This window comes from Colius striatus, chromosome 1 (assembly GCF_028858725.1).
Source record: "Colius striatus isolate bColStr4 chromosome 1, bColStr4.1.hap1, whole genome shotgun sequence".
In the NCBI taxonomy this organism is placed as follows: Eukaryota; Metazoa; Chordata; class Aves; order Coliiformes; family Coliidae; genus Colius; species Colius striatus.
The window spans coordinates 147,223,390-147,247,742 of record NC_084759.1 but is presented as its reverse complement, the minus strand read 5'-3'; the positions used below and the strand labels follow the sequence as shown (position 1 = coordinate 147,247,742).

At 45.2% G+C, this 24,353-nt stretch overlaps 1 protein-coding gene across 2 annotated transcripts in view; it reads left to right on the top strand.

Moving 5' to 3' along the window:
• Positions 1-24,353, top strand: part of HIPK2 (homeodomain interacting protein kinase 2) — a 132,360-nt gene that overhangs the window by 92,409 nt on the left and 15,598 nt on the right. Inside the window, exons 3-11 of one of the 2 annotated variants that reach the window (XM_062011144.1) lie at positions 4,186-4,309; positions 6,424-6,543; positions 7,257-7,343; positions 8,443-8,627; positions 12,746-12,908; positions 15,600-15,726; positions 17,357-17,478; positions 21,772-21,914; positions 22,232-22,408. In XM_062011144.1, the coding sequence (XP_061867128.1) occupies positions 4,186-4,309; positions 6,424-6,543; positions 7,257-7,343; positions 8,443-8,627; positions 12,746-12,908; positions 15,600-15,726; positions 17,357-17,478; positions 21,772-21,914; positions 22,232-22,408 (1,248 nt within the window). Of the gene's footprint in view, positions 1-4,185; positions 4,310-6,423; positions 6,544-7,256; positions 7,344-8,442; positions 8,628-12,745; positions 12,909-15,506; positions 15,727-17,356; positions 17,479-21,771; positions 21,915-22,231; positions 22,409-24,353 lie in introns of both variants that reach the window. The other variant, XM_062011136.1, reaches the window with a different exon arrangement.

Genomic DNA, 24,353 nt, shown 5'->3' with positions numbered 1-24,353 from the left:
GCCATTTGTGGAGGAATAAAATGGCCATTTGTGGAGTGGACTGTGTGCACATTTTCAGAGTTTTTAACTGTATTAATTAACTCTAAAAAGTGGTGGACCAGCAGTGAAGTGCTTAAGTGTGCAGGTACCACAGATTTGCTTAGGTTAGGCTGCAGAAAAGAGTGAGGAACATTTAAGGGACTTATCTGGACTTGATCTAGATTACAGACAATATTCAGCCAGATCAGTGCAGCACTGAAAATCAATAAACACTGGAGGAGGAAAACCAAACTATTTCTACATAATTCTATGTCCTAAATTAACTGCAGCTCCTCTGGAGGAAGGACTGTGTGTCTCAGAGGATCTCCCAGATAAAACATCTGCTGAAATGCATGTCACTCCAAAAGCAAACAAAATATTAGGCTCAGGGAAGACTGGCAACACCAAAGCATTCTGCAAATAGTGTAAAATAGATCTGGGGAATATCCTCGTGTTTAACTGTTTCTAGGTCTGTTTAGCCTGTCTCCAAGCAGTCGTGTCAGGAAGAGTTGTTGCAGGGCCAGGCAGTGGATGTAGATTGAAAGATTCATGGAATGGAACATTGAGAAGCTGGAAGCTGCTACAAACAAAGGAGAACAGGGCAGAGGTACAGGAATAGCTTGTGCTAAAAGAAAGGTGATTCAAGTGCTTCCATCTTCACCTCTAGGCAAATCCATGTGAACATGAAGTGAGAGGTGACAAATTTAAACCCGATGAAGGAAAATAAGGCTTTAAACAACTGAGTTAAGGTGCTATTGAAAGCAGAAGCTTGCCTGTGGAACTCTGTGCCACGGTGTGTGATTGAAGTCAAGATCTCACCTTGCCTTTAAAAAAAGACATGTTTATGTTAAGAAAGGAGTTCCACATGTTAGCTATAGGTCTACATGCAGAAGGACCTGTGCATCTGTAACTGAGCATGCAGAGCAATTTTTACCTGTTAAAGGTTTGGAAGGCATTTTATTACAGAACTTGCAGCATCCTCCACCAAAATGCTTGCCGTTGGCCTTTAGCAGAGGACCATCAGGCAGGCAGACCACTGCTCCTCCTGGGGTGACTCCAGCTCTCTCTTTTGCACAGAGAACAGGAGGTGTCTGCAAGCTGAAAATCTGGAAGCCTGTGTGGTATCTGATACCTGTCCTTCCTGGGGTGTCTTAATGACTGCTCAATTAAAGTTAACAAGATCTTTTCATCTTAGGGCCACTCCCTCTCCATGGAAAAATTGTAGTCACAACATGGAAGGCTGGGAAAATACCGCAGCAAATGCTGGCTGTGGTGTACATAGGGCACTGTATCACTTTGATCTGGCCCCCTTCTCACAGGAGTTCCCATTGCTGTCCCAAGATTATCATGTGTTTGGTGCTGAACAGGCAAAGACTGCAACTAATGTTTAGTCTTGTTTAAGTAATGTGAATATCAGCTTTCAAAGTAGCAAAATAAAACTATCACTCTACTACCTCCTCTCCCTACAACGATAGATCTGGTTTAATGCAGTTAATGGTGTTCCATTTAGTTGCCTTTTATGTGTTTAAATGGTATGGGCACTGGGTTTGCGCTTTTCTTCCCAACAGCGGAGGTGCAAAACTTCTTTTGTGTGTGACGGAGAAATTCTTTCCTAATTGCCACGCTCCAGAAGCTGGAGCTTTAAGGAAAACCCGCTGGACAGCTGAAGACTCATAAGAAAAAAGAGGAAAAAAAATTAGCAATTCTGGAACCTCAAATTCTAGGTCATCCCTTCTTGCAGGGGACTGAAGGTGTTGGCAGCATTAGAGTGGGGGGAGAGAGGAGGAGGTGTGTGCTGCCTGTGATAGGAGCACAAGTGATTTTTTTATGAACAGGGATTCTTTTGCACAAAATCAAACTGGGAATATCCCACCAACAGTCCACCCCTCTGCTCTCTCCACTTGAGCTAGTGGGAGGGATTTGAAGTTCAGGCGATGCTTAGCTGAGCTCTCATTAGTGACCAGGGACATTTCATTCAGAATGTGGAAGGCAGGCAGGGAGAGGCAGATGGCTTTGAATGCGGGATTTACATAGTAATGAGATTCAGGTCACCATAGCTGTCTTTTTCTCTCTGCATTTTGTCTAGGTGTCGAGTAGTGTGCAGTGTGCAGTGATGATGGGATAGGGAGGAAAAGAGGAAAATTAACCCCTTGTTCCTAAGGAGAGATTGATGCTGGGATACAGGGTTTGTCAGGATCGGCTGAAGAACAGTGAGATATGAAAGCTACAAGCACAAATGAAGCTATAAGGGCTAAAGGTCACCACTTTGTAGTTTCTGGCATGTTTTTTTCAGGGAATGGCATGAAGCATCCTAATCTTAAAATCCTAGAATTTCCTGTAATTTCTACATTGTACATTGCTGGTTTGAAAACAGATAGTTTGGGACTTTAATCTTTACCAGTCAACTCAAAACTGGGAAAGTTCATGAACTCATAGTGGGGCGTGGATTCTTGCTACAGGGCCTTTGCTTGTTTCTTTGGAAAAAAAAATACCCATTTTGCTTGGTGTCTTGGTTAAAGACTTGTCTTCACATGACTATGTAATGGCATAATATTTTCCACTGCAATTGGTAATCTTTAGTATGATCTCACTGGTGCCAGATCTTATCCTGATGATAGATGGAAACTGGGAACCATGGGCCCTATTTCCAGCTCTGGATGGCAGCATTTGACTTGGTCAACAGTCAATAGGCATTTCCAAAATATGTATCAGGGGTCAAGAAATCCCAAGGCTATTTTTAAAATTAAGAAGGTTTTCAAGCAGTGTGTATTTCTTTTTTACTTGTCATCTGCTTTTTTTCTAATATACTTAGAGGAGTATGGGAAGGTAAGTTTTCCTTTCTGTTATATATCACCTCATTCAAGAATCTAGGACTGTAAGTAGGGCAGAAGAGAAGCCTTAGGTGAATCCCATGTAAAAGAGGAACTGTGACACTTAACTACATATGAAAGTCCTAGCTGAGGTAGGGAAAGTGAGGAAGATGTGTTTGGCAGAGGTGGGTTTTGTACAAGGTTTTCAGAATTTGTAAGATAGGTTTGATACTTCCACACAGAAGTTGCTTTTGAAACACAAAGTATTTGGAGTGCTAAGGGGAGGATTCATCTTCTCTCACTTTGGCCACTGGAGTTTAGGGAGCTTATCTAGTGAAGAAATTCAAACCATCATAAGACATTAGGACAAATCCGCCTTGCAGGAGGGCAGGGGTGTGTGGTGGTGGTGTCCATTGAATGCACAGTCTGCACAGTACCTAGCTAAGATTTGACACCTGGCTGAAAGGTGAAATGACCCTCACTTTTAGATCCTGTGGAAGTCTGAGCTGAGACAGGTCTTGCTTATTTGGGAATCCTCTCCATGCCCCAGCTGGGAATCCTCCTGGAGAGAAGCAAAGCTTTTACCTTGTCCTCTCTTTCCTCAGCAGGCTAACACCAAAACTCACTGTGCAGAGGTGCCTCAGTGGGCATCTCCTGAAGCCAGCACCAAATGCATAGTGGAAGTGCTGCTGCATTTTATCTGTTTGGGCTGGAAGGGGAGAGGAAAGCTAATCAGTCACCTGGGGCAGACTAGGAAGTAAAAGCTTCTTTGCTGCTTCCTCCTGAGGAAAAGACTTAGGTCTAATAGATCTAATTATATTATTTCTCTGTTTCATAGTTACATCCATTTGTTTAAAAAGCCAGTAATTCTTTTATACCAGTCCTGTAATGATTATTTAATGTCTGACTGTTTGTGAAGCCTGCCGAGCTGTGTGAATGAAGGATGCTCCACCACAGGGAATGCACACAGTTCCTCCACAGGATGGCAAGCTGGGCCTGAGAGCCTCAAGTAGAGGCCCTCACTGGGTGGCCTTGAACACACAATGTTCGATTTTTGCTTCATTTTCCCACTTGCCGAATTAATGATAGTACTTTCCTTTGTAAACTGCTATGAAACATAGGGCTATCTCTTGGCTAAATGCTGCCAGAAGACTCTTCTGCAAGGATAAATACTCATTGACTCATGCTTGGTTAGCAGACACTTGCTGGTGACCACTGGGGTCCTCGACTCTGTAGGACCAAAGACACTTGTTGGCAGCAGGCAGCTCCATGAGTGTCACGCTCTGCACAGGCATCCCTATGCCAGCCGAGCACATCTGTGCCCATTGCTGATGTTTTCTAATCTCTTCCCTTGCAGAGCCCCTGAAATCATCCTCGGTTTACCGTTTTGTGAAGCAATCGATATGTGGTCGTTGGGATGTGTCATTGCAGAGCTGTTCTTGGGGTGGCCGTTGTACCCGGGAGCTTCAGAGTATGATCAGGTGAGTGTGGACATGGTGCTGGATGCTGGTTAGAGTGATTATTTTTCCTTTCTTTTGTCAGCATGAACAGATGCCATCTTTTTCTGCTTTGCCAACAGGGAATATGTGTTTCTTACCCTCCCAAGTCAACTTTTTCATTATCCACTTGTGGTATTTATTCTAGGTAACCAGTGTGCTGTATTTTAAAACCTAACTGTCTTAAGTGCAACTCAGTCAAGAGCTAATGCTGCTGTTGACTGGGCAGCATTGTACATGTCTCTCCTCACTGAACAGAGCAGGCAGCCTTTCTCTCCTGTAACAGCAAGTGTTGAATAAAGGTTTATTTGTTAGAAGAAACTGCATGAACTCTGCTGCATTTCATAACCCCTTTTATGAGGGTGCATATTAAAAGCAATGACAAGAAGGAGAATGTTCACAGTGGTGTAAGTTTCCAGTTAATATAAGCTGTCGTGCTTCTCTCCCTATAGGCTTTTATGCTGCTTTTGTAGTCCTAAAACTGATAGCAGCCCTGCTAGAGACAGGGCTACAGAACACTTTCCATTCCTGTAGTCTGCTTTGGGGCTACAGAACACTTTCCATTCCTGTAGTCTACTTTGGGGTGATCTTAGCTTTCAGCAAATGCAGCCTGAAAAGGGCCTTTTTTTTTTTAGAAAATTAAAAAAAAAAAGTGTACTAAATAAGTTTTTAATTTACAAAAAAAGTTTCTTTGCCTATCCTTTGATAACTAGTATTTGTTAGTTGGAGCTTTAAAAGTGAAATTTGGCGGGAGAAATAATCAGCAGTGAAGAGCAGGGCTATTAGTGACTCCAAAAGAGAGCAGACATAGCTAAAAAACTTAGAAGCATTTGAAAATCAGACACCAAGCATGAGGAGTAGATTTTTCCCTACAAAAGCCATAAAATACACAGCTGAAAAAGAAATCACCATACATACCTGCCCAGCTTAAACACTCAGAGCAAAGCTTCGCCCACTGCATTACAGTGAGAGCTCTTGGGGAGCTGGGGAAGGAGCAGGGGCTGAACCTAGCTCCTCCCCACAGCCCAAGTCACCCTGCAGCGCTGGAACCAACCTGCAGGCAGGATACTCATGCTTCTTGGTTGCACAGGCTCTGAGGGACCTAAGGAGCTGCAGAGCCAAGCAAAACACACTCAGTGAACTGGGTCCTGAGCGCTTGGAAGTCTTTGAAACCACAGCTGCTTTTAATGACCTTCTTTCTTTTTTTCTTTTTGTTATCCCTCTATGTCTCTTCTTCCAGAAACACTTTCCATTATTCTCTAGAATTTTTTAGAGTGGATGACTATTTTTAGTAGTTTTGCAGAGTTTGCAGCAATTTTGCAGAAACATTCAGGAGCTGGGAGATGACAAAGTTAAGGTTTCATGTTACACCCCAGGCATGTGTGAGATTGGTCTCTAATTGTGTAATCACAGACCCTTTCTCCTTTGAATAAATAAATTAAAGCCTGGGTTCCTGGAAACACATGTGTAGCATCTTTTAGCTGTGCTAATGCCAGCAAGGTCATGCTCATGGAAGTAACCCAAATAACAAATGAAGGCAACAGAGATGATGTACTTTACATATCATGAGGGTATCAGTTCATTTGAGTGTATATTTCAATCTAAGTTCAAAGGTAGTCATTTGATAGTCCTCTGTTTTGAACTTCACACTGCTGCTAGGAAAGGCTGTGCGCTCAGCTGGGGGGAAAAACAGCAAAAGTTAGAATGCAAATACCAAATTGTTGAAATTACCTCCTGGAGAGGAGAGCGTGATATAAAAAGGTGCTCAGAAAAGTGGTGAGACAGCCCATTGAAATCTCTGAGTGGGTCTTCTTTTTTGACCTCTAAAACCTAGGGACTTTTCTCCCTTTACCCATAGGCTTTGCAGGAGTGTACCGTTAAGAGTGAGGTTCTAGTGATGGACATGGTAAATGGAGGGATGCTGCATAGAAATTGTCTCATTCCTTGCTCTGTTGTTTTGGGTTTCTTTGGTGAAGTCTAACTACATATTGCATTTTCTTTCTTTGTTCTATTATTTTAAATGCCCCCTGCTCTCCTTCAAGGAAGACCTCCAGAGATCTTCACAGGATGAACAGTGACCTCTCATCCTTCTCTTACAGATTCGCTATATTTCACAGACGCAGGGCTTACCAGCAGAATATTTGTTAAGTGCAGGGACAAAGACGACGAGGTTTTTCAACAGGGATACAGACTCACCATATCCTTTGTGGAGGCTGAAGGTAAGAAGATGTTCTCTTGTTTCTTTTACCTTGTAGTTGTTGGTTAGAAGTGAGGAGACATCCAGATCACCTCAGAGCCTAAGTCTCTGCTTTTTGCAATGCAACACAGACATTGGAGTGAGTATAGCCTAGGTAAAATGAAGTCTGTGTCTCCAAGACCACCTGCTTGGCACTGCTTTGTGGGAAATTTAGGTCTGGAATTGACCTGGAAATCTCTTTCTAAGTAATCAATGAATTGATGTGTAGTTTAAATGAAACATGCCCTGGACAGACTTTGCTCAAATATCTAATGCATTGGGAGGGGTTGAGGGGTAAGCAAGCATTTTAATTCTGGCAATCAAAACCACAAGCAATGCAAGTGAGCCCTGAGTCTCTTGTACCAGCATGTTTGGCTGCGTTCAGTCCCCAAGGAGAGAGACCAGTGGGTTGAGCCTCTGTGGAATGCCAGCCTCAAACTGGGGTGAGTGTAAGAGACCTTTGGAACTCCCACTGTAGTTGGGAGGATCCTCTGAAGTGGAAAAGAAGAGATAAATCACCTTGTGACACAAAAGCTGTCGTATAATCATAGTGGAGAGAGTGTAAATGTTATCTGGTCAGGCAAGAGAGACACAGTGGTCTCTGAGGGCAGGATAAGGCACAAGCTGGAAGTGGCACATAACCTGCAGCTGATTGCAGGGCAGTTCTGGTCAATACCTGTCTCCTGTTTTGAGCAGACGCCAGATGATCATGAGGCAGAGACGGGGATTAAGTCGAAGGAAGCAAGAAAGTATATTTTCAACTGTTTGGATGATATGGCACAGGTAAGAGCATTGGTGAGTAACCAGCAAGACCGCCTCGCATACTTTCGGGCAACACTAACAAAGAACTACATGATTTCTCTGTGTATCTTGTTCTTGTGCCAGCTCATAAGAAATATCAGGATTATACCTACCAAATCAGCTTGTTCTGTTCTGCTCTGTAAGGAAGACTGCACGCAGGAGCATGTGGGCTCAATGTGCTGTGATAAAGCAGCTTTGGAAAACAGCTAAGTCACATCTCTGAGCGTCAGCATCCTGTATTTTCTCTTGTCTCTCCAGTGCTCCTCTGTGTGACTACTAACAAGTCACTTACTTCACTGTGCTTTAGTATTTCCACTTGTAAAATGATGACATTGGCAATAATCACTGTGGCTGCAGAAGAGAGTGCTCTCTGTAAAACATGGCTATCTGGGGGAACGGGGAATGCTAATGCGCCATGTGAGTTCTGTGTGGTCGTGAAAGTTAATTCCAGCATAACCAGTGCTGTGACTGGAGTTTGCTCTAGCAAGCAAACTAGTGAACAAAACTGACACAACACTAACACAAAAGTGGAGATTGTGCTGGCAAAGTCTAGACGTTCTAGCATTCACAAGGAAACGTGCAGAAGTGGAGAACTGAGATGAGCGGAGATTGCGTAAATGGACAAAGTAACATAACAGGGTATTTTTTCCTGACACTTGATATATAAATGAGATGCTTCTCATAAACCTACTGACAATTTTTTTGTTGTTTTATGTATTTTCCTTCTCACGGGACACATAGTTAAGTATTTGATAGCACAGTCCTTCCTATGATAAATAGAATGATCATCAGAGCTTGCCTGCTACCACATGGAAGCTGTTCATCTTCAGCGGAGGGTGACTAAGTGTTTCATTAGCCACTGACCCAGGCGAGCTGAACACTTAACAGTCTGTCTAGAGATCTGACACACACAAGCCAGATGAGTAGCCACCGTGGAGTCTGCCATGTGACTTCAGCAACTACCCCTTTAGTCAGGGAAGCTTGCAGGGCACCTGCTCCAATGAGGAGTAAACACAGTTTGCTGGAGACTTGGCCATCTGCTCTTTCCCTTTAGAGCTCACCCTCGTCCTTTCTCTTTTAGGTGAACATGACAACAGATTTGGAAGGAAGTGATATGTTGGTGGAAAAGGCAGACCGGCGGGAGTTCATAGATCTGTTAAAGAAGATGTTGACGATAGATGCAGATAAGAGAATAACACCCATTGAAACTCTGAACCACCCTTTTGTCACCATGACACACTTGCTCGATTTCCCTCACAGCACACAGTAAGTGGCCTTCATTTCCCTCAGGTTTTGAATTGAGGGGTGAAGAGGAGAGCTGGTTGTTGTGGAGACCGAATGTATCTTATGGGCATTACTAAGATGCTTAAGCTTTAGGTTTTAATCTTTTTCTGGTTTAAAAAAAGAGGATTGCCAGCTCTTAAGACTGCAAGAATTGTGTTGTAGGTGCTTGGCATTTAAAACACTGCTGAATATGCTACATTCATTATGTAAATATTCAATAATTACACATGTTTGCATTAAAATGCAGAAGAAATTATGCAATTACTGCTCAAAGTATCAGTGTATCTCAAAGTAATATAGTCCTGATTGTTACTGCAGTCATCAGCCTTATCTGCAGCAGGGAGCAGACCCTTCCTCTTAGAACCTTCCCATGTTACAGGGGTCAGTTTGGCCAGTTTGCTTTTTAAGAGAAGAGGTATTTTTCTACAACAGGCTGGTTTACAGGCACAGGCAACAGGACATCAGTTTTTGGCTTTGTTGTTGCTTGCCTTTATAACCTTAAACACTATGGTCTGACCTCAACTGACACATTTATGGAATGGAAATGTACTCCACTGCCCAATGGAGATGTGAAGAAACATCAGGCCTTTGGGCCTGGCTCTTCCTTCTCCTAAGGTTATGTGATGATGGAGTTCAGCAGCCTGAAATACAGGAGGCCTGTGCCCAGCATGTTGTTCTTGTCACCTGAGTAGTTCACACAGGGACAGGTTTCTCAGGTGCAGACACGTTCCAAAGCCTTCAGAACACCTAGCTTTGGGACATTCTGCTTGGCAGCACTTTGCAGTTCAAGGTGCTTTTTCAGGCTATCCCATCACCTCATCAGAACAGTTAACTGGTACAGCACTGTACTTCATTGGGTGCCATGTGCCTGGGTATTTAAAGGCTGTGGGGGGCTCAGGTATGAAAATAAAGGGAACTACATAAAAAGCTCTAGAGTGTGTTTGTGTGGGTGCTGCAGGGTGCTGTGTCACCTCTCTTGACGATGTATGTGCTCTCACCTATGCTATTTCAAGTTAATTTAAGGTAGTTTTTCCTCTATGAGGGGGCTGTGGCTGCCTTTTCATTACATTTATCACAGGAAAAGAGTAGCTGCTTACCAGAAGGTAGTGGGTGCATGATCTGTGTAGCCCCAGACTTACCCTGCAGATACTTTTGAGCATTGTTGTCTGTAAGTAAATAGTGATAAATGTAATGAAAACAAGATGGGAGATTGTGGGGCTAAACAGAGTAAGTTTCATATTAAAACATTCATAAATATCCCCCTCCCCCAGTATTTTCTATCAGTATTAGCATCATGTACTAAAATCTTCTAATTTGCATCAGTCCTTCTTACTGTGCAACAACCGATTTGTGTAAGAGAGGAGAGATTTGTGGCATAATGCATCGCCCTCGGAAATACTTCAACTAACGCAACAGACCATAATCTCATCTTCATTTTTTAAGTGCCTGCTTGTGGATGCTCAGGCAAAGCCCCAGAAAGGTTGAAAATATCACTGGGGTTGATAGCAGGGAGAATTTTACCCATATGAAAAGTTGAGCATCAGGTCTCTGAATCCTAAATGCCGTGGCAGCCGGGTGCGTAACCCTGCGCAGCCCCTCCGCGTCGGGAGCCGTGATTGGTAAAGAGAGCAATAAGCTGTAACCAGCGTGGCAACCTGATGGAAATGTTGTCTGTGATTGCCTGTGGTTTTGAGAATAGAAACTTCAAAGCCTCGAGAGATGCAGGGAGTTGTAATCTCTCTTGAAAGTAAATCAGGCAGCAGAGGAAGTGAGAATATATGGATGACGTAGCTTCTGGAAGGAATCTCTGCTGTGGGGTGCTTCAGAAAGGCTGCAAGTTTGGGCAGCCCAAAAGAGGCTGTTCTGCTTACTTCCAAGCTAACAGCAAAGAAAGTATACCTCCCCATTTCATGTATCTTCCTGGCTCTTAAATTGTTGGATACCCCTCAGTCTGTCTGTTTTGCTGCATCCCTGCTTTTTTTTCTTTCTTCCCCCCCCTCCCCCCCTTTTTTCAAGTAGAGACAGAGAACACAGTATTACATTAGTAGAGATTATACCTTGTCATATATAAAACTTATATAAAACCACTTGGTAACACACACGGTTTACCATGTACAGCATATATACTCTTTCCAGTGCTTTCTGCTTTTTGGAGAGAGAATTATATTCATACTTGACTGGAAAAATACAATCCAGTAGTCTTCTATATTTATTTGATAAGTGTTGGGATTTTTTAGAATGTTGTGCAACTTGCAGGTATTTCGTAGTTCTCTAAGTGAACACACATAATGCACAGCTATGCATAGTGTCCTGAACCTGTTTTGTCTGCAGGTATTTATGACACAGGTCCTGTTATTAAGGTATTCCCTGTAGAAGAAAGATGACTATGTAAGAGACAAGACAGGGAGAGATAAAAAGATCTAGATCCTCTTCCTGACCGGCCCTGGGGGTCATACGAGCTTGCTTCTTTTAAAGGGACTTTTTGTTTGTTAAAAATTATTTAATAATTAATAATTAGTTCATTATTAATCATTAATCAGTTAATTAATTATTAATTAGTTAATATACCTCTAGGAACAGGGCAAGGGCTAATGGGATGAAGCTTGAGCACAAAAAGTTCCATTTAAACATAAGAAAAAACTATTTTACTGTACAGGTGAGGGATTCCTGGCACAGGCTGCACAGGGAGGGTGTGGAGTCTCCTTCCTTGGAGGTCTTCAAGACCTGCCTGAACATGTTCCTATGCGACCTGATCTAGGTGAACATGCTTCTGCAGGGAGGTTGGACTAGATGATCTTTAAAAGTCCCTTCCAACCCTTCCATTCTATGAGTCTATGATTCGAGGATGTGTTTACCTCCCCTACCTCTGACAGCTTAGATCATTACAGACAAATTATGCATACAACTACAGATTTTTTACAGCTGCAGATGATTTTCACTGCTTGGATTTTCTGTTTTTCCGGGTTGGGATAATGGAAATAAAATAAATGCCTTTATGCTTTTTGGGTTCTGTTTCAGTCAGACTTTGAGGTTTCATTTGTGAAAACAATTATTATGGAAGAATTGTGGAAAACCTGTATTGGTTTTTAGACCTTGGAAAAATGAGATTTTATTAAAGAGACAGTTGTGTGTAAGATCACTATGTTGTCTCTTAAACCTCTCTGTGCTTTGGTATCCCCTATTATAGAAATAAAATACTGTCAGTTCCATGTACCAGACACTCAGACTGCTGTAGCAATGCAGAGAGTATTTCATCTCCTTTACTGGGGATACAAAATACAGTACTTCTCAATATTTGCATTGCTATAGCAATACCATTTAAAGGAAAGACAGTCTAGAGGAGGAAGCTGTAATCTTTCCCCTCAGAGATCCAATTCTCAGCCTGAGATAACCTTAGAACTTGATTCCCTCAGGACATGGATGAATGTGATTTGACATAACCTTTAGCGATATGAATCGTCCCATTGACTGCAAGAGGACAGCTCATGTGCTTGAAGATAAACATCTGCGGAAGTGTTTAGCCAGACAGGGGCAATGTTTTAACCGCTTGGCTGGACCCAGCCCTTGGTGAACCTCCAGCTCTTAGATGACCAGGGAAGATTTTTCAGGGGTCTCAGTGACCAAGAACAGTAAAATTTGTCTTTGCAAAAGACTCGTAAAACTAACCTTAGACTTACACTGAGGCTGAAAGAATGAGTTGTCTTTTTGTCTCAGGCTCAAAGGAAAAAAAAAAAGACGGTATCTGTCTATGTTTCTTCCTCTCGGTCTCTTTCAGTCTTTTAAAAAGCCTCTTTGCATTTTTTGCAAATGTTTTTGCTTTTTATGACTTACCTTGCAGTGCTCAGACCCATGGGGGCACCCAGGAGTCTCAGAGCAGCCCCTCTCATCTTGACACCCATTTGGCCTTCTTCAGCACAGGGCTAATCTTGACTCACCTGGTTAAGAGAGACTTGCATAAAATAGCAGAGGGCTTTAAGAGCCTAGCAAGTGCAAAGCCTGCCATCTGAGACCTAATGCAGGGCCACTGTGATGAGGTGTTAACTGTGTTGGTCAATTGGTTGATTTTCTGTCTCTTCCTTGTCCCCCCTTTCCTTTTATAGTGTCAAATCCTGCTTCCAGAACATGGAGATTTGCAAGCGACGGGTGAATATGTATGACACAGTGAACCAGAGCAAGACGCCGTTCATCACCCATGTAGCCCCAAGTACATCAACCAACTTGACCATGACTTTTAACAACCAGCTGAACACAGTCCACAACCAGGTAAGGGCATCGGGCAGAAGCAGACAGCTCTTTAAACATTTATCTCAGTAGGGTCAAGAGGATGAAAAGCAAAGTAGCAACCCATTTAACATGCCTGCAAAAAGATGGTACTTTTTTACTCTCCTTCCTCCACTCTTCCTCATTCTCTTCAGGCAAGAATGCCATTCTGTGGTATTTTGTGCAGCGGTGACATGTTGCCCTCATTGTTTATGTTGTTGTTGGGGGTGATAAATCCTGCTTACTTGGGGAGTTGCTATGGGGAAAAGCTCATTAGTCCCTTAATGCAGCAAACAGGACTGCACTCCCTGGGTCAGGCAGAAGTGTTTGTGGTCTTACAGCACTTCTTCAGATTGGCGTTGAAGTAAAAAGAATGTAAATCTTTTTGGAACACACACAGCACTGTAACTGATCAACAGGAAAGAGGAGTTTAGTGGAAATGTTTGTACTTACCTCATTAGTTTTACTCCAAGTGCCACAGGTGACTTGGGGACCTTGTGCACATACCCCCACTCCAAACACATTGCACTCTACATTTGTGGGCTCTGGCTTTGTAATCATACTTTGGACTCCCGTATTAGTTTTACATGCCCCAGTGTTTGGGGGTGCTGGGTTGACAGATTTTTTGTGGGTTGACAAATTTTATGTGACTAGCAAGCTAAGTTGTTTACTGCAGTACTGTATTATGACAGTGAAAGGAAACTCTCCAGGGATGGCACTTGAGGAGACTGAAGCTCAAGAAATAGCTACTGTCTTTTGAGCCTTTTGGGAACAGGCTGCTCAAGATTCACTCTAGAGATTGCAGGTGGCCTTGCGGAAATGGTGCTTGGAATGCAAGGGAGCTAAAGGAGTTTGTTTAGATGTACAGGGTGTTCCTGTGTCACCCAGAAAGCCAGACTTTGTGACTCAGTTCTTGATAGATGTGGTCACAGAAGGTCCTATGGAACGATTCATTAAGCAGATACAAGACAGAGCTAGGTCATGGCTTGGTGTGAGTTGCAAACACTACTTCCCTTTCTTGTCTCTTTCTGAGGTGCTGACTAAAGAGATGCATTGCTACATGATTCCCTAGGCCCCAGCTGCAGAGAAGAGACACCATTTATACTACAGTTGTTAGTAGGAAATGCAGACTTGCTTTTGTTTCTTTGCAACTCACTTGATGTTAAGATCAATTTTTGGCTGGGGAGATCTGTGGTAATCTCTGAATTCTTTTCAGAGGTGTGTTGTGAGCAGAACCGGTATCTCCAGTGTTCCTAGAAGTGGTAGAAACATTTCCAGGAAGGGTGCTTTAATTTGAACAAGCTGTAAGTCTTACACCATTCTTCTCAACATATCACTCGCCTTGGCTCTCTGATGCTCCCTGTCCCTGCAAAATATCTGGGGATCACCTCCTTCCAGTTACGACTCCTGAGATTAGAAGCGTGGGAGCTGCTGTGGTTGCTGTTCAGTGTGTTCTGCAGGGGACCAGGCTGCACTTCTCTGCCTCTGCACTGAGAGGGAAGGATGGAGAAATGTTTCTCCATTGCATCCTTTGTGGTTGTGACTGTGGCAGTGCAGCATGGGGACCCTTCCTGAGCCCAGTGGCAACCAGAGCAGTGCAAAATGTTTAGCCTGCTGCCTCCTGCAGCCTTGGTCAAACCCTCATCCTGAGTTCATAAGTTTACCATGAGAAACTGTTGTCTGACCTGTCAGCAGCAGTGATGCTAGTGCATTTGGACAGAGGGGAAAGGTGGGCTCTGGTCTGGTAGAGCCTTGTTTCCTAGGCATGAATGCTAAGGATATACTTTTATGGAGCAGTGGCAGCGCTTTTTGTAAGTTGTTTGTCTTCAACTGTTACAGACTGAGTCCAAATAAAAACCAAGTCCATCTCAGATTTCTAGATGTTTTGCAGAACACTGGGCTGATTTTTGTGGCTTTGCAGCATCCCCTGCTGAGGTTTCTGCACTGAGAGATTTTAAAGTCAAGCCAAGTGAAGTTTGATCTTTGAAAGTATTATTGTTATTATCTCCTGTTACACCTTCTGATTCCTTCAAATTCAAAACGTGATTCAAAATGCATGTGCCACCTTAGGTATAAGGTAGAGGGAAGACTGGAATGAGTCTTGCCTCTCAGAGTGAGGCTTCACAGGGCATGGAGGCACTGAGTTTCTTCTACCTAAGAAGTGTGAGCTTCATCTAGACCTATATGTGTGATAAGAGAACAACATGATTTGGAAATAGTAGCATTTGTTGAACCCATCTTCATCTTGCTGCAAATCAGAGCCAGTTGGGTGATAAATGGGGATACAGTTCTGCTGTGGAGTATATGCTGTGTCTCCAAGCATCACATAGCAGCAGCACGTGGCCGGAGATCCTGTGGCGTGGTACAACTGTGGTTGCTCAAACAGATCCTGCTCCTTTCCCTGTCACTGCCCTTGCCTCTGTGCTCCTCAGTGTCCTATTCTCACCCTTGTTTGGTTTCAGTTTGCTGTTGTTTTGTTGTTTTCGTTTTGTTTTCCTTTATCTTACACTCTTTTATTTTATTTTTGGATTTTACTCCTTCCAACGTACCCATCTCCCTCATTTTTTGTTTGTTTTTGTTTAATTCCCATCATTCCTTTAGACCACCAACCTGGCTCCCACCTCCTCCAGTGCCACTATTTCCTTAGCCAACCCCGAGGTCTCCATACTAAATTACCAATCTGCACTCTACCAGCCCTCAGCAGCGTCCATGGCTGCGGTGGCCCAGCGGAGCATGCCCCTGCAGACAGGAACAGCGCAGATCTGTGCCCGGCCTGACCCCTTCCAGCAAGCTCTCATCGTCTGCCCACCAGGCTTCCAAGGTAAGTAAGCTTCATCAGTCCTTGGCCAGTCGCTGCTCTCTCCTCACTGCTGTTTCATCTAACTGTTCTTAGAAATAAGCTGCCTTGCATCCTTGGTTCCAAGCTGCCTGGTGGATCATGTGGTAGAAAAATTGCCGGCCTAGTAAATCAAGGAAATAAGGTTGTTGCGGATAGAAGTGTGTGCAACACATTCTTGCAGGCACCTCCAACATCATAAGCTAAAATAATGGGGCAGGCACTAAGAAGGGGTTAGAGGAGAATATGTGATGTGTATCATCCTTGACAGGACAAGGAGTAACGGGCACAAGCTGCAACACAGCTCGTTCACTTGAACTTCTTCCTGGTGAGGGTGAGGGAGCCCTGGCACAGGCTGCCCAGGGAGGGTGTGGAGTCTCCTTCTCTGGAGGTGTTCAAAACCCGCCTGGATGTGTTCCTAATCAAAGTGAACCTGCCTTAGCAGGGGGTTAGACTAGATGATCTCTAGAGGTCCCTTCCAGCCCTTACCACCATTCTGTGATTCTTTGTCCTGGACAGGGCTTTGCTTCTGCCTCACTTTGTTAAACTTGAAAAGTTTCCCCCGCAACAGTACATAATTAGTTCATCAGTTCTCAGTGATCCAGTTGCTAAAGGGGGACTCAGGAGGTACAACATTGTCAGACAACTTGCGTGATGATCAGATTTAGTGTCTTGTCCTTCTCTTGGCTTTACATGCTGTAGCAATTTGGAAAAACTAGCCAGGTACCTGTAGGAAATGGTCTAAATAGACCTTGTTTCAGCTGGTGCAACTTCTGCTCTTTGTTTCTACAAGCCTGTCTGTGCATCAGTCTCTAGGCACTTGTTAAATGTTCTGCAAGATTATCAAAGCTCTTTTGAACTAGGAGAGTTTAGCTAGGCCTCTTCTACATAGTTAAAATGCATCTCAGGGGTTTGACTTCAGAAATGTATTGCTAGAATATGTAAGCTAACATTTTCCGTTTGCTGTCTTGAGAAAGCTCTGAAGCAGAGGAGGTAGCACAGGCTGTGCCGCGCACTAAGGTGGCGGAGGGGGAAGCTTCCTCCAGCTCAGCTAGGCTATCGCATGGCTGAGTCAGCAGTGATTGGAGTTTGGGATGTGCTAGATTACGTGGTCAAACCAGAGTCTTTTAAATATGAATCCTGAGAAGCTGTGCAAGAGAAAATAACCTGTCCCCATCAAGGTTGAGGGAGTGCACAGTTCTGGATTCCTGTCCCACTTTGGTCTCAAGAGAGCATTCTCATATAGCTATTGGTTTTGTCTGGAAAGGACCATTTTCTGTTGTCAAACCAGAGAATATGGGGGAAGAGAAGTCATTCCTTCCCCTCTCTTCTCCCTGCATACATTGTGTTGAGATGTTTCCCATGCATCTGAGGTACCCTAAAAATACAAACTCAGTTAATCCCTTAACGTCTTTGACAATGTCTTTTCTGCACCCATACATGTGTATCATGTTTGTGGATATCTTGGGGCTGGCGTAGAATATATGGAACTCTGAGAGCCCTATTTTTCACTGCAACTGAAGTGGGCACCAGCACATGCCTTTAGGCACCTCTGAAAACCAGACCCGTGTTCCTAGCAATGACTAATGCTGTACTTTCTGTACTGGTGGAACAGGGCTGCAAGCCTCCCCTTCGAAGCATGCTGGGTATTCAGTTCGGATGGAGAATGCTGTTCCCATTGTGACTCAGGCTCCCGGGGCCCAGCCTCTTCAGATCCAGCCAGGCCTCCTCGCACAGGTAAGGACCTCTGAAGACACGGAACTCAGCAGGTATTTTCTGTGTTGTTTAGCTCTTGGAGGCTGGGCAGGGTGGCTTTTTCTGAGCGCCTTCTGTGGTATGGTTTGGAGACCTGGGCCTCCAGCTTTCTCCAAAATGTCCAAACTTCCCCCAGTTTATTGTTCAGCTCAGAGGCTACGTCAGAGCTGCAAAAGCCTCTGGCAAGACCTTGTTGCTTCCTTCTGCTTCTCTACTGGAATCAGCAGGAAGCCTCAGGGGAAGCTGTGTCAGGCTTCTGCAGAGGACGAACAAGTAATAACCCTCCTGCATCCTCCTGAACTCGTGGTCTCAGTGGCAGTTTGTAGCCAGGAGTTCATGCTGATGAATTGCATGCTGACAATAAGTATCTTTCATGCCTTAATTCTGCACCCTTTTTTTGTCGTGAGCTGCTCCTCTGCTCTGAAGTTTTGAGAGACGTAAAGGGCAGAGGCAAGGGCTCCACAGCCAAGAAGCTCTTTTTTGTCAGCAGCACTTGTCACAATTGTCTGAAAGGCAGGAAAAAAAAAGCCAAACCAAATGGGAATGAGTACCACTGATCATGTGCACATCCTCAAGGGGAACTCGAGCTCCTCAAAAAGGAAGAGCAGTTAATTCTTTCCTGTGCTGGCTTCATTGAATCTGCCCCTAGTGGTTTTCAGCTGGTGCCATGGTACCTCTACCAGTATCAGGCATGTTTCTGGCAGGAAAAAAAACCCAAACACCCAGTATACCTAGTATTAAGTTGTGCAGCCTGGAAAAGATGACTTACAAGTCAAAAATATGTGCCTCTGAGCCAGAGTTGGTTGATCTGCCATACTTCTGTTAATGCCAGTGTGGTCAGGAGCAGCTGGGTACCAGCAAACCTCAGGGCTCATGCCTGTACATTGCATTGCTGGGGTAAGGCTGTCAGTGCAATTGCCTTTCTTTGCTAGCTGCCAGTCATGCCTTACCTGGTGAAGGCAATTCGGAACACAACTTGCAGCCTGTGTGATTTCCATTAGCTAGATGTGCCCTATAGCAGAGTCTTAGTCAGAGGGCTATCTGAAACCTGGAACAAGCTACATGGGTGACCTCTCTCATTTGATAGGAAAGGAGAGCCTAAGAGCCAGGGGAAACAAAACCAATGGGAAAATGAGAAGCAGTCTGTTCAGGCACGGCTATGGGCACCTCTGTTGCATGTGCAAGGGATCAAGCAAGGTAGTGGGTGAAGGAGGTGACAGAGTTTTGCATGCCCCTGCCATTCTGCCAGGCCTCCTGAGGTGTGCTGTTACATGATGCTTGAAGGGGTGAGGGTTGGGCCAAAGCATCCCAAAGACAGCAGGATCTTGAAAGATTTCAGGAGCTCCAGTTCCTTCTTTCTTCTTCAAGTGGCCTTATTGGGGTCACCACTCAGTCTGTGGGAGGGAGGGAGTGTTCAGGAGGAGCTTTGCTACCAGTTTCTGTGCTGCCTCTGCTACACAAACTCCCATTTCATGGGCTGCTCCTCTTGTGCTTTCTCCTGAGGTTTTTATTCGCTGTCACTTCCATAAAGGAATTTAAGCTGTTTCAGAGGAACACTCCTCACTTGCATAGGTTTTTAATTCTTGATTTAATGAAAGAGAGGCAGTCTGCCTGTTGATATATCTGTCTATCTCACACCATGAGAGATGCTAGCTGCTGCTCTGATGGCGAGGCATTCTGATTGATGCCCGTGGCATCTGGTGTCCATGGGCCTCGCTCAGTTCGGGCTGAGCAGCTGGTCTGATAAACAAATCTGTGCCCAATTCCAGTTTCCTGAATGGAAAAACACAGCTTCTTTGTAATGTATTGTAGTCACATCTGATCTCTGAGTGTCTGTATGTCTCTCAGCAGAGAGCTATTCCTCTCATGCACAGCTGCTTATCTAATGCTCTTCAGACCGGACTGTGTGATTGCTCCGCCAACTGGAGGAACTGTTCCCGGCAGAGACCCTAGTGCCTCCAGAGCCCACTTTGGTCTTTCCATCCGCCTTATTTGTCCCCTCAATCAGGCATGAACCCTTTCTTTGTGCTCCCAGCACTGTGTAGTGCCATCAGGTTTTCTCCTCTGCCCAGCACGTAGCGCAGGTCACTGTGCTTGCCCACATCAGGATGGCTGTGGTGCACAAAGCCTTACTGCAACCCAGCACAGCTGGCATCCAGCTCGCCCTATGCGTTTTATATGAGACCAGCAGTCCCAGAGGAAGAACAGGGGAAAGAGCTCCAAGAGCTGGAGAGACCTAGGGCAGAGGCAGTGACAGATTTTTGAGCATCATCTCTGTCAGCTGCATGTCTGCAGTCTGCAGTGTGGAGCTAGACAGAGCAAGCAGCCTGCAAGATGCAGAGCCAGTGGTGAAAGTAACTTCCTTGTAACTTCTCTGGGTCTATTTTCACCCTCTTGAGCAAGTGTTGTCCATGTACTGTATGCACAGAGACCAGTGAAGGGAGGCTGATCCTCTCTTTACTCATAGCTCACTGCAGTTACAGATCTCAAAAGAGACAAAGCTATACAGTTTTCTGGCAGGCTTCCATGACGTGACCCAGAACTGTCCGTTGTCCTCAGATAATGCCCCGAATTCTTGATTTTTTTTTTCTCCTTTTAACTCCTTCCCAATGACACTTCTTCCTACAGAGGTCTGAGCAGCAGCTTTCAGAACAAACACACTTATTCCATTAATTGTTCTGGCTCCATGTTGGCAGCGTGACCTGAGCAGAGTGCACTCTGCTAGTGGATCAGCCTGGATGAATCCTATCTTCAGATTACATGAATCAGTGGTCCTTACCTAGTGAGTGAGGAATTTGTGCCTGGACCACGGACACTGCTTCTGAGTTTATGCACTGTGACTAGAAAGGGAGCTTGGAATTGTTCAGTTCCTTTCCTGAGAAGGGAGGAAGCAGTTTTCTTTGCAAGTAAATCCAGGTAGTCCCCTGGGAGTGACTGCAACAGTAGTTTAGCTGCCTCTTTTAATCAAAGCTGGGGAGAAAAGGGAGGGGAAAAAAGCTTTTTTTTTTTCTTCCTTGATCTCTTTGTGTCTTTGCCTCCTCCTCCTGCCTGCTCTGAGCAACACCAGTCCATGGCTGTAACTCCTTAGATGAAGAGGCCTCAGGAGCCCTCTGACTGTCCATCCTTTGCAGATGTTGCTGAGAGGCCTCACCATAGCAGCCTTTTCATCTAACTCAGCAATGTGGAAAATTACAAGACAAGTTAAACTTCAGAGCAGAACTGGGAAAAGGTGTCTTTTTTTCGGAGGTGGCGGGGGTGGGATTGGTTTTTTAACAGGGAGATAGAGGAGGATCATGGGGACAGTTAACAGGATTTCTGTGAGGATGGAAAAGGGGACAAATGCATGCCTGGAAGAAGCCTCCCCTCTAAAAATCAGCCTTCTTAAAGCAGTGAAGTAACACGACAGCAGTGCCAGCTGGGACTAAGGAGGGCTTACAGGCAATACCCTGCTGTGTTCCCCAGCCCAGGCACTGAGAAGCTGCCAGAGCCACCTTCAGGCAGTGCATAGCGAAGAAAGTTTCCCAAGTCAAAAAACCAATCTGACTGGAGCAAGAGGACCTGAGCCATGCCTGTGGCAGTGCAGCTGGGGGGTGGCTGCATAGGAGGTCGATGTCTCAACTCACAGGGCACAGATTTGCACCCCTGAAAGCTGGACAAGTTTCTGCTGTGTTTTGGCCAGAGGGCTCCTGGTGAGCTGGAAGGAGGCAACTGGGCTCCTTGGCCTGTGCAACAAGCTCCCGAGGAGCACTTGGGGACTGATGCACATTCTCTTTTGGTAACTCCAAAATCAGCTTTTTCTCCCCTCCTCAGAAAAGCCTTTTCTGACCTTTGAAAAGTTCATTCTTCATTTTAGTTCCAGAAGTCCTTTAGGTCCTGTTGGGTTGGGAAGGAAAATTGACAGTAGGAAGGTGAATATAACAATGGGATCAGAGTGCCCAGTTGATCTGGAGAGTCAAAATTAAAAGGTGCTAAAGAGTTTGGTATTGGGGTTGAAATGCCAACCAGTTTCAGTCCCTCCCTTTCCTAGTTTTACCTAAACCACAACAGCTGCTTTGGATGGCAGGGGTGGGTTTTTTCCTCTCCTTTTGCTCCCTCTATATCGATAACTTTTACAATGGTTTCCTAACAGTATTTGTCATCTGTGACTGAAAAGTGGCAAGAGCTAGGTGGCATGGCTGTGATCGTTATTAGGAGCCTCAGCTGGGCATGAATGACCAGCTCATGCTCGGTGTGTGACACTTCTCGTTAAAAAACCGCTTTCCCTCTGTCCAACAGCAAGCGTGGCCCAGTGGCACCCAGCAGATCCTGCTCCCTCCTGCCTGGCAGCAGCTGACCGGGGTGGCTACCCACACTTCTGTCCAGCATGCAACCGTCATCCCGGAGTCCATGGCGGGCACCCAACCACTGACAGACTGGAGGTAAACTGGAGGTGCTGGAGGAGGCGTGAGATAAGCCAGAGTGGGAGGGCCGGGGTCTAACAAGGCTGTGAGGCCGGGGGAATACAGACAGAGGCTGCAGCCTGAGACCCTCCCTGTCTGAGAGCTACGGGCAGTTTCTCCACTCCCTGTCCTTGAAATGCCATGCCTGTGGCACTCCCTTCAGTTCCTGAGGGGACTGGGAGCCCAACGGGCCCCAGAGGAGGGTGCCTCAGTGAAGGCGGTGGGAACCTGTGAAAGAGCCTGCTGGTGAGCCGCCGGTTGCATTTTAAACATGTGCCTGTCTCCCCCCTTTGCAGAAACACCCACGCTCACGGCAGCCATTATAACCCCATCATGCAGCAGCCCGCGCTGTTAGCTAGCCATGTGACTCTCCCCGCAGCCCAGCCCGTCAACGTGGGTGTCGCTCACGTCATGCGCCAGCCGCCCGCCGCCACCTCCGCCAGGAAGAGTAAGCAGCACCAGTCGGCACCCAGGTGAGTGCGCCTGGCACCGGCCGGGGCCTGGGTGGTTTGCACTGACAGCTGTGGGGCAAAATACAACCCGTTCCGTGGCCTGTGAGTGATGAGGTCGTGGTTTTTGTGACTTTCCGTACTCAGGTCAGGAGAGCGGAGGGTGCAAGGTAGCCAGGCACATCTCGCACCCAGCGAGCATCATTTTGTGAGGGAGTTAGTGGTTAGAGGGGATGCAGGATCTTCAGGAAGACGTGCCTGATATGTGCACAAAAGATCTGCTCTTTCAGAAGCAATGGGATGATGACCTATCCTCTGAGGTTTAGTGCCATACAGAGTGAAGACTGGGGTGGTTTTGGAGAGCTTGAAGGTGGCCTAGCTCTTAACATAAGTGGCTGGCCCGTGTCTTTGGCAGTACACACCAGCAAGCAGATACCCACACTGTTTTTTCTATGGCAGTGTAAACCAGGGAGCATTTTATAAGGACACCCTATACAGAGACAGTCTTAGACAACTGAATCTATCAACTCTCAAAAAGCAGCCCCATTTGGCTCTGCAAGGAGGAGACTGGGTTGTCACTCATAGTGTGTAACGTGGCACAACTCAAACGGTAGAATGATTACAGTGCCCGTCACAGCCCTTTAATGTTGCCTAGAGGACAAAGGTGTTTAAGAGGTACGTGCAGCTGTTCTGGGAAAAGTACTCTGGGCTGTAAGACTGGCACAGTTCTTCAATTAAAAAAAAAACAAACAAACAAACCCAACAAAACAAAAGAGTGCAGGGGAGGGAACCAAAATGGGTCACTGGTTGAGCAGTGGCAAAAACAGATGAGCCTGTGGTTTTCCTGGGTGACAGGACTGGGGCCAGAGAAGCTCTTGAGTTCACAACCACTTTGACTCTAGTTAAGAGGCCACTATTTAAATCGTTCCCATTTATCTGCTCTCTAACGTTGCATTTGCTTTGGGTGGGCTCCAGCTGATTGGTAACATAGAGGAGAGGCAGCTACATCGCCTAGCAAGCCAGCCAAAGAGAGTGCCTCTTGCAACCAGTGTGCCTGTGCAGGGCCTCCCCTCTCCCTTCCCTCTCCAGGGCCAGGCTGGCAGTGTCCAGGAGGAATTGGACACTTTCAGAGCAAGGGATTTCTACAGCTTCATTAATTGTGAGGCTTTTTTAGCCAAATGAGGAACGTGCTCCTTTGGAGAGTACTCCACGCTGCTCATTGGTATTCAAAAAGCAGTGCAAATGCTACTGTGCAGCCATTTGTTATGCAAAAGACCCTGTGTAAGTTGGTCTAGTGCGATAGCTCCGGAGCGATTTCCTTTTGATAGATGCCACTTATTCCTTTTGTTAGCTTTAGGGCCAGGCTGAACACACAGCCCAGGCCCCACTGTGGAACAAAACCAGAACTTTGGGTTTTTTTCATTTTTGCATCTGTAAATGTTCTGCAATAGGCAGAAAAAATACAAGGAAGAAAGAAAATGTGGGAAATGAGTGAAATGGGCTTTAGTTGGTGTGCTTTGGTAAGTACTCCCATCTATAGACCTGTACTGCACTGTCTGGTGGACAGGTTCTGTGTTTAGATCTCTGATCCAAGCGGGCCCTTCCCAGTTCTCAGGGAGAGAAGCTGAAGTAGGATGATAAGAGGGAGAAAAAAAGGGATTTGAGAATATTTTCTACTGCATAATAAAAAGATTGTTCTTTTTCTTTCTGATTTATATATGCTGTATCAGCTGCCTCACGTGGGAGTGAAATTAAACTGAAAATATATCCTCTCGCATCTATATGCTCTCATCCACAGGACTCCACCATCCTGAACGATGAAGCATTGGTCAGCAAATGGTCATCGGAAAGATCCTTAAACAGAAAAATAAATTTTCAACAAAGAAAAGCAGTTGTCCTGATAAATGATTGCTCTTTCCCACAACAAAATTTCCTTTAATTTTACCTAGGAGTTTTTTTTCTGGCCACA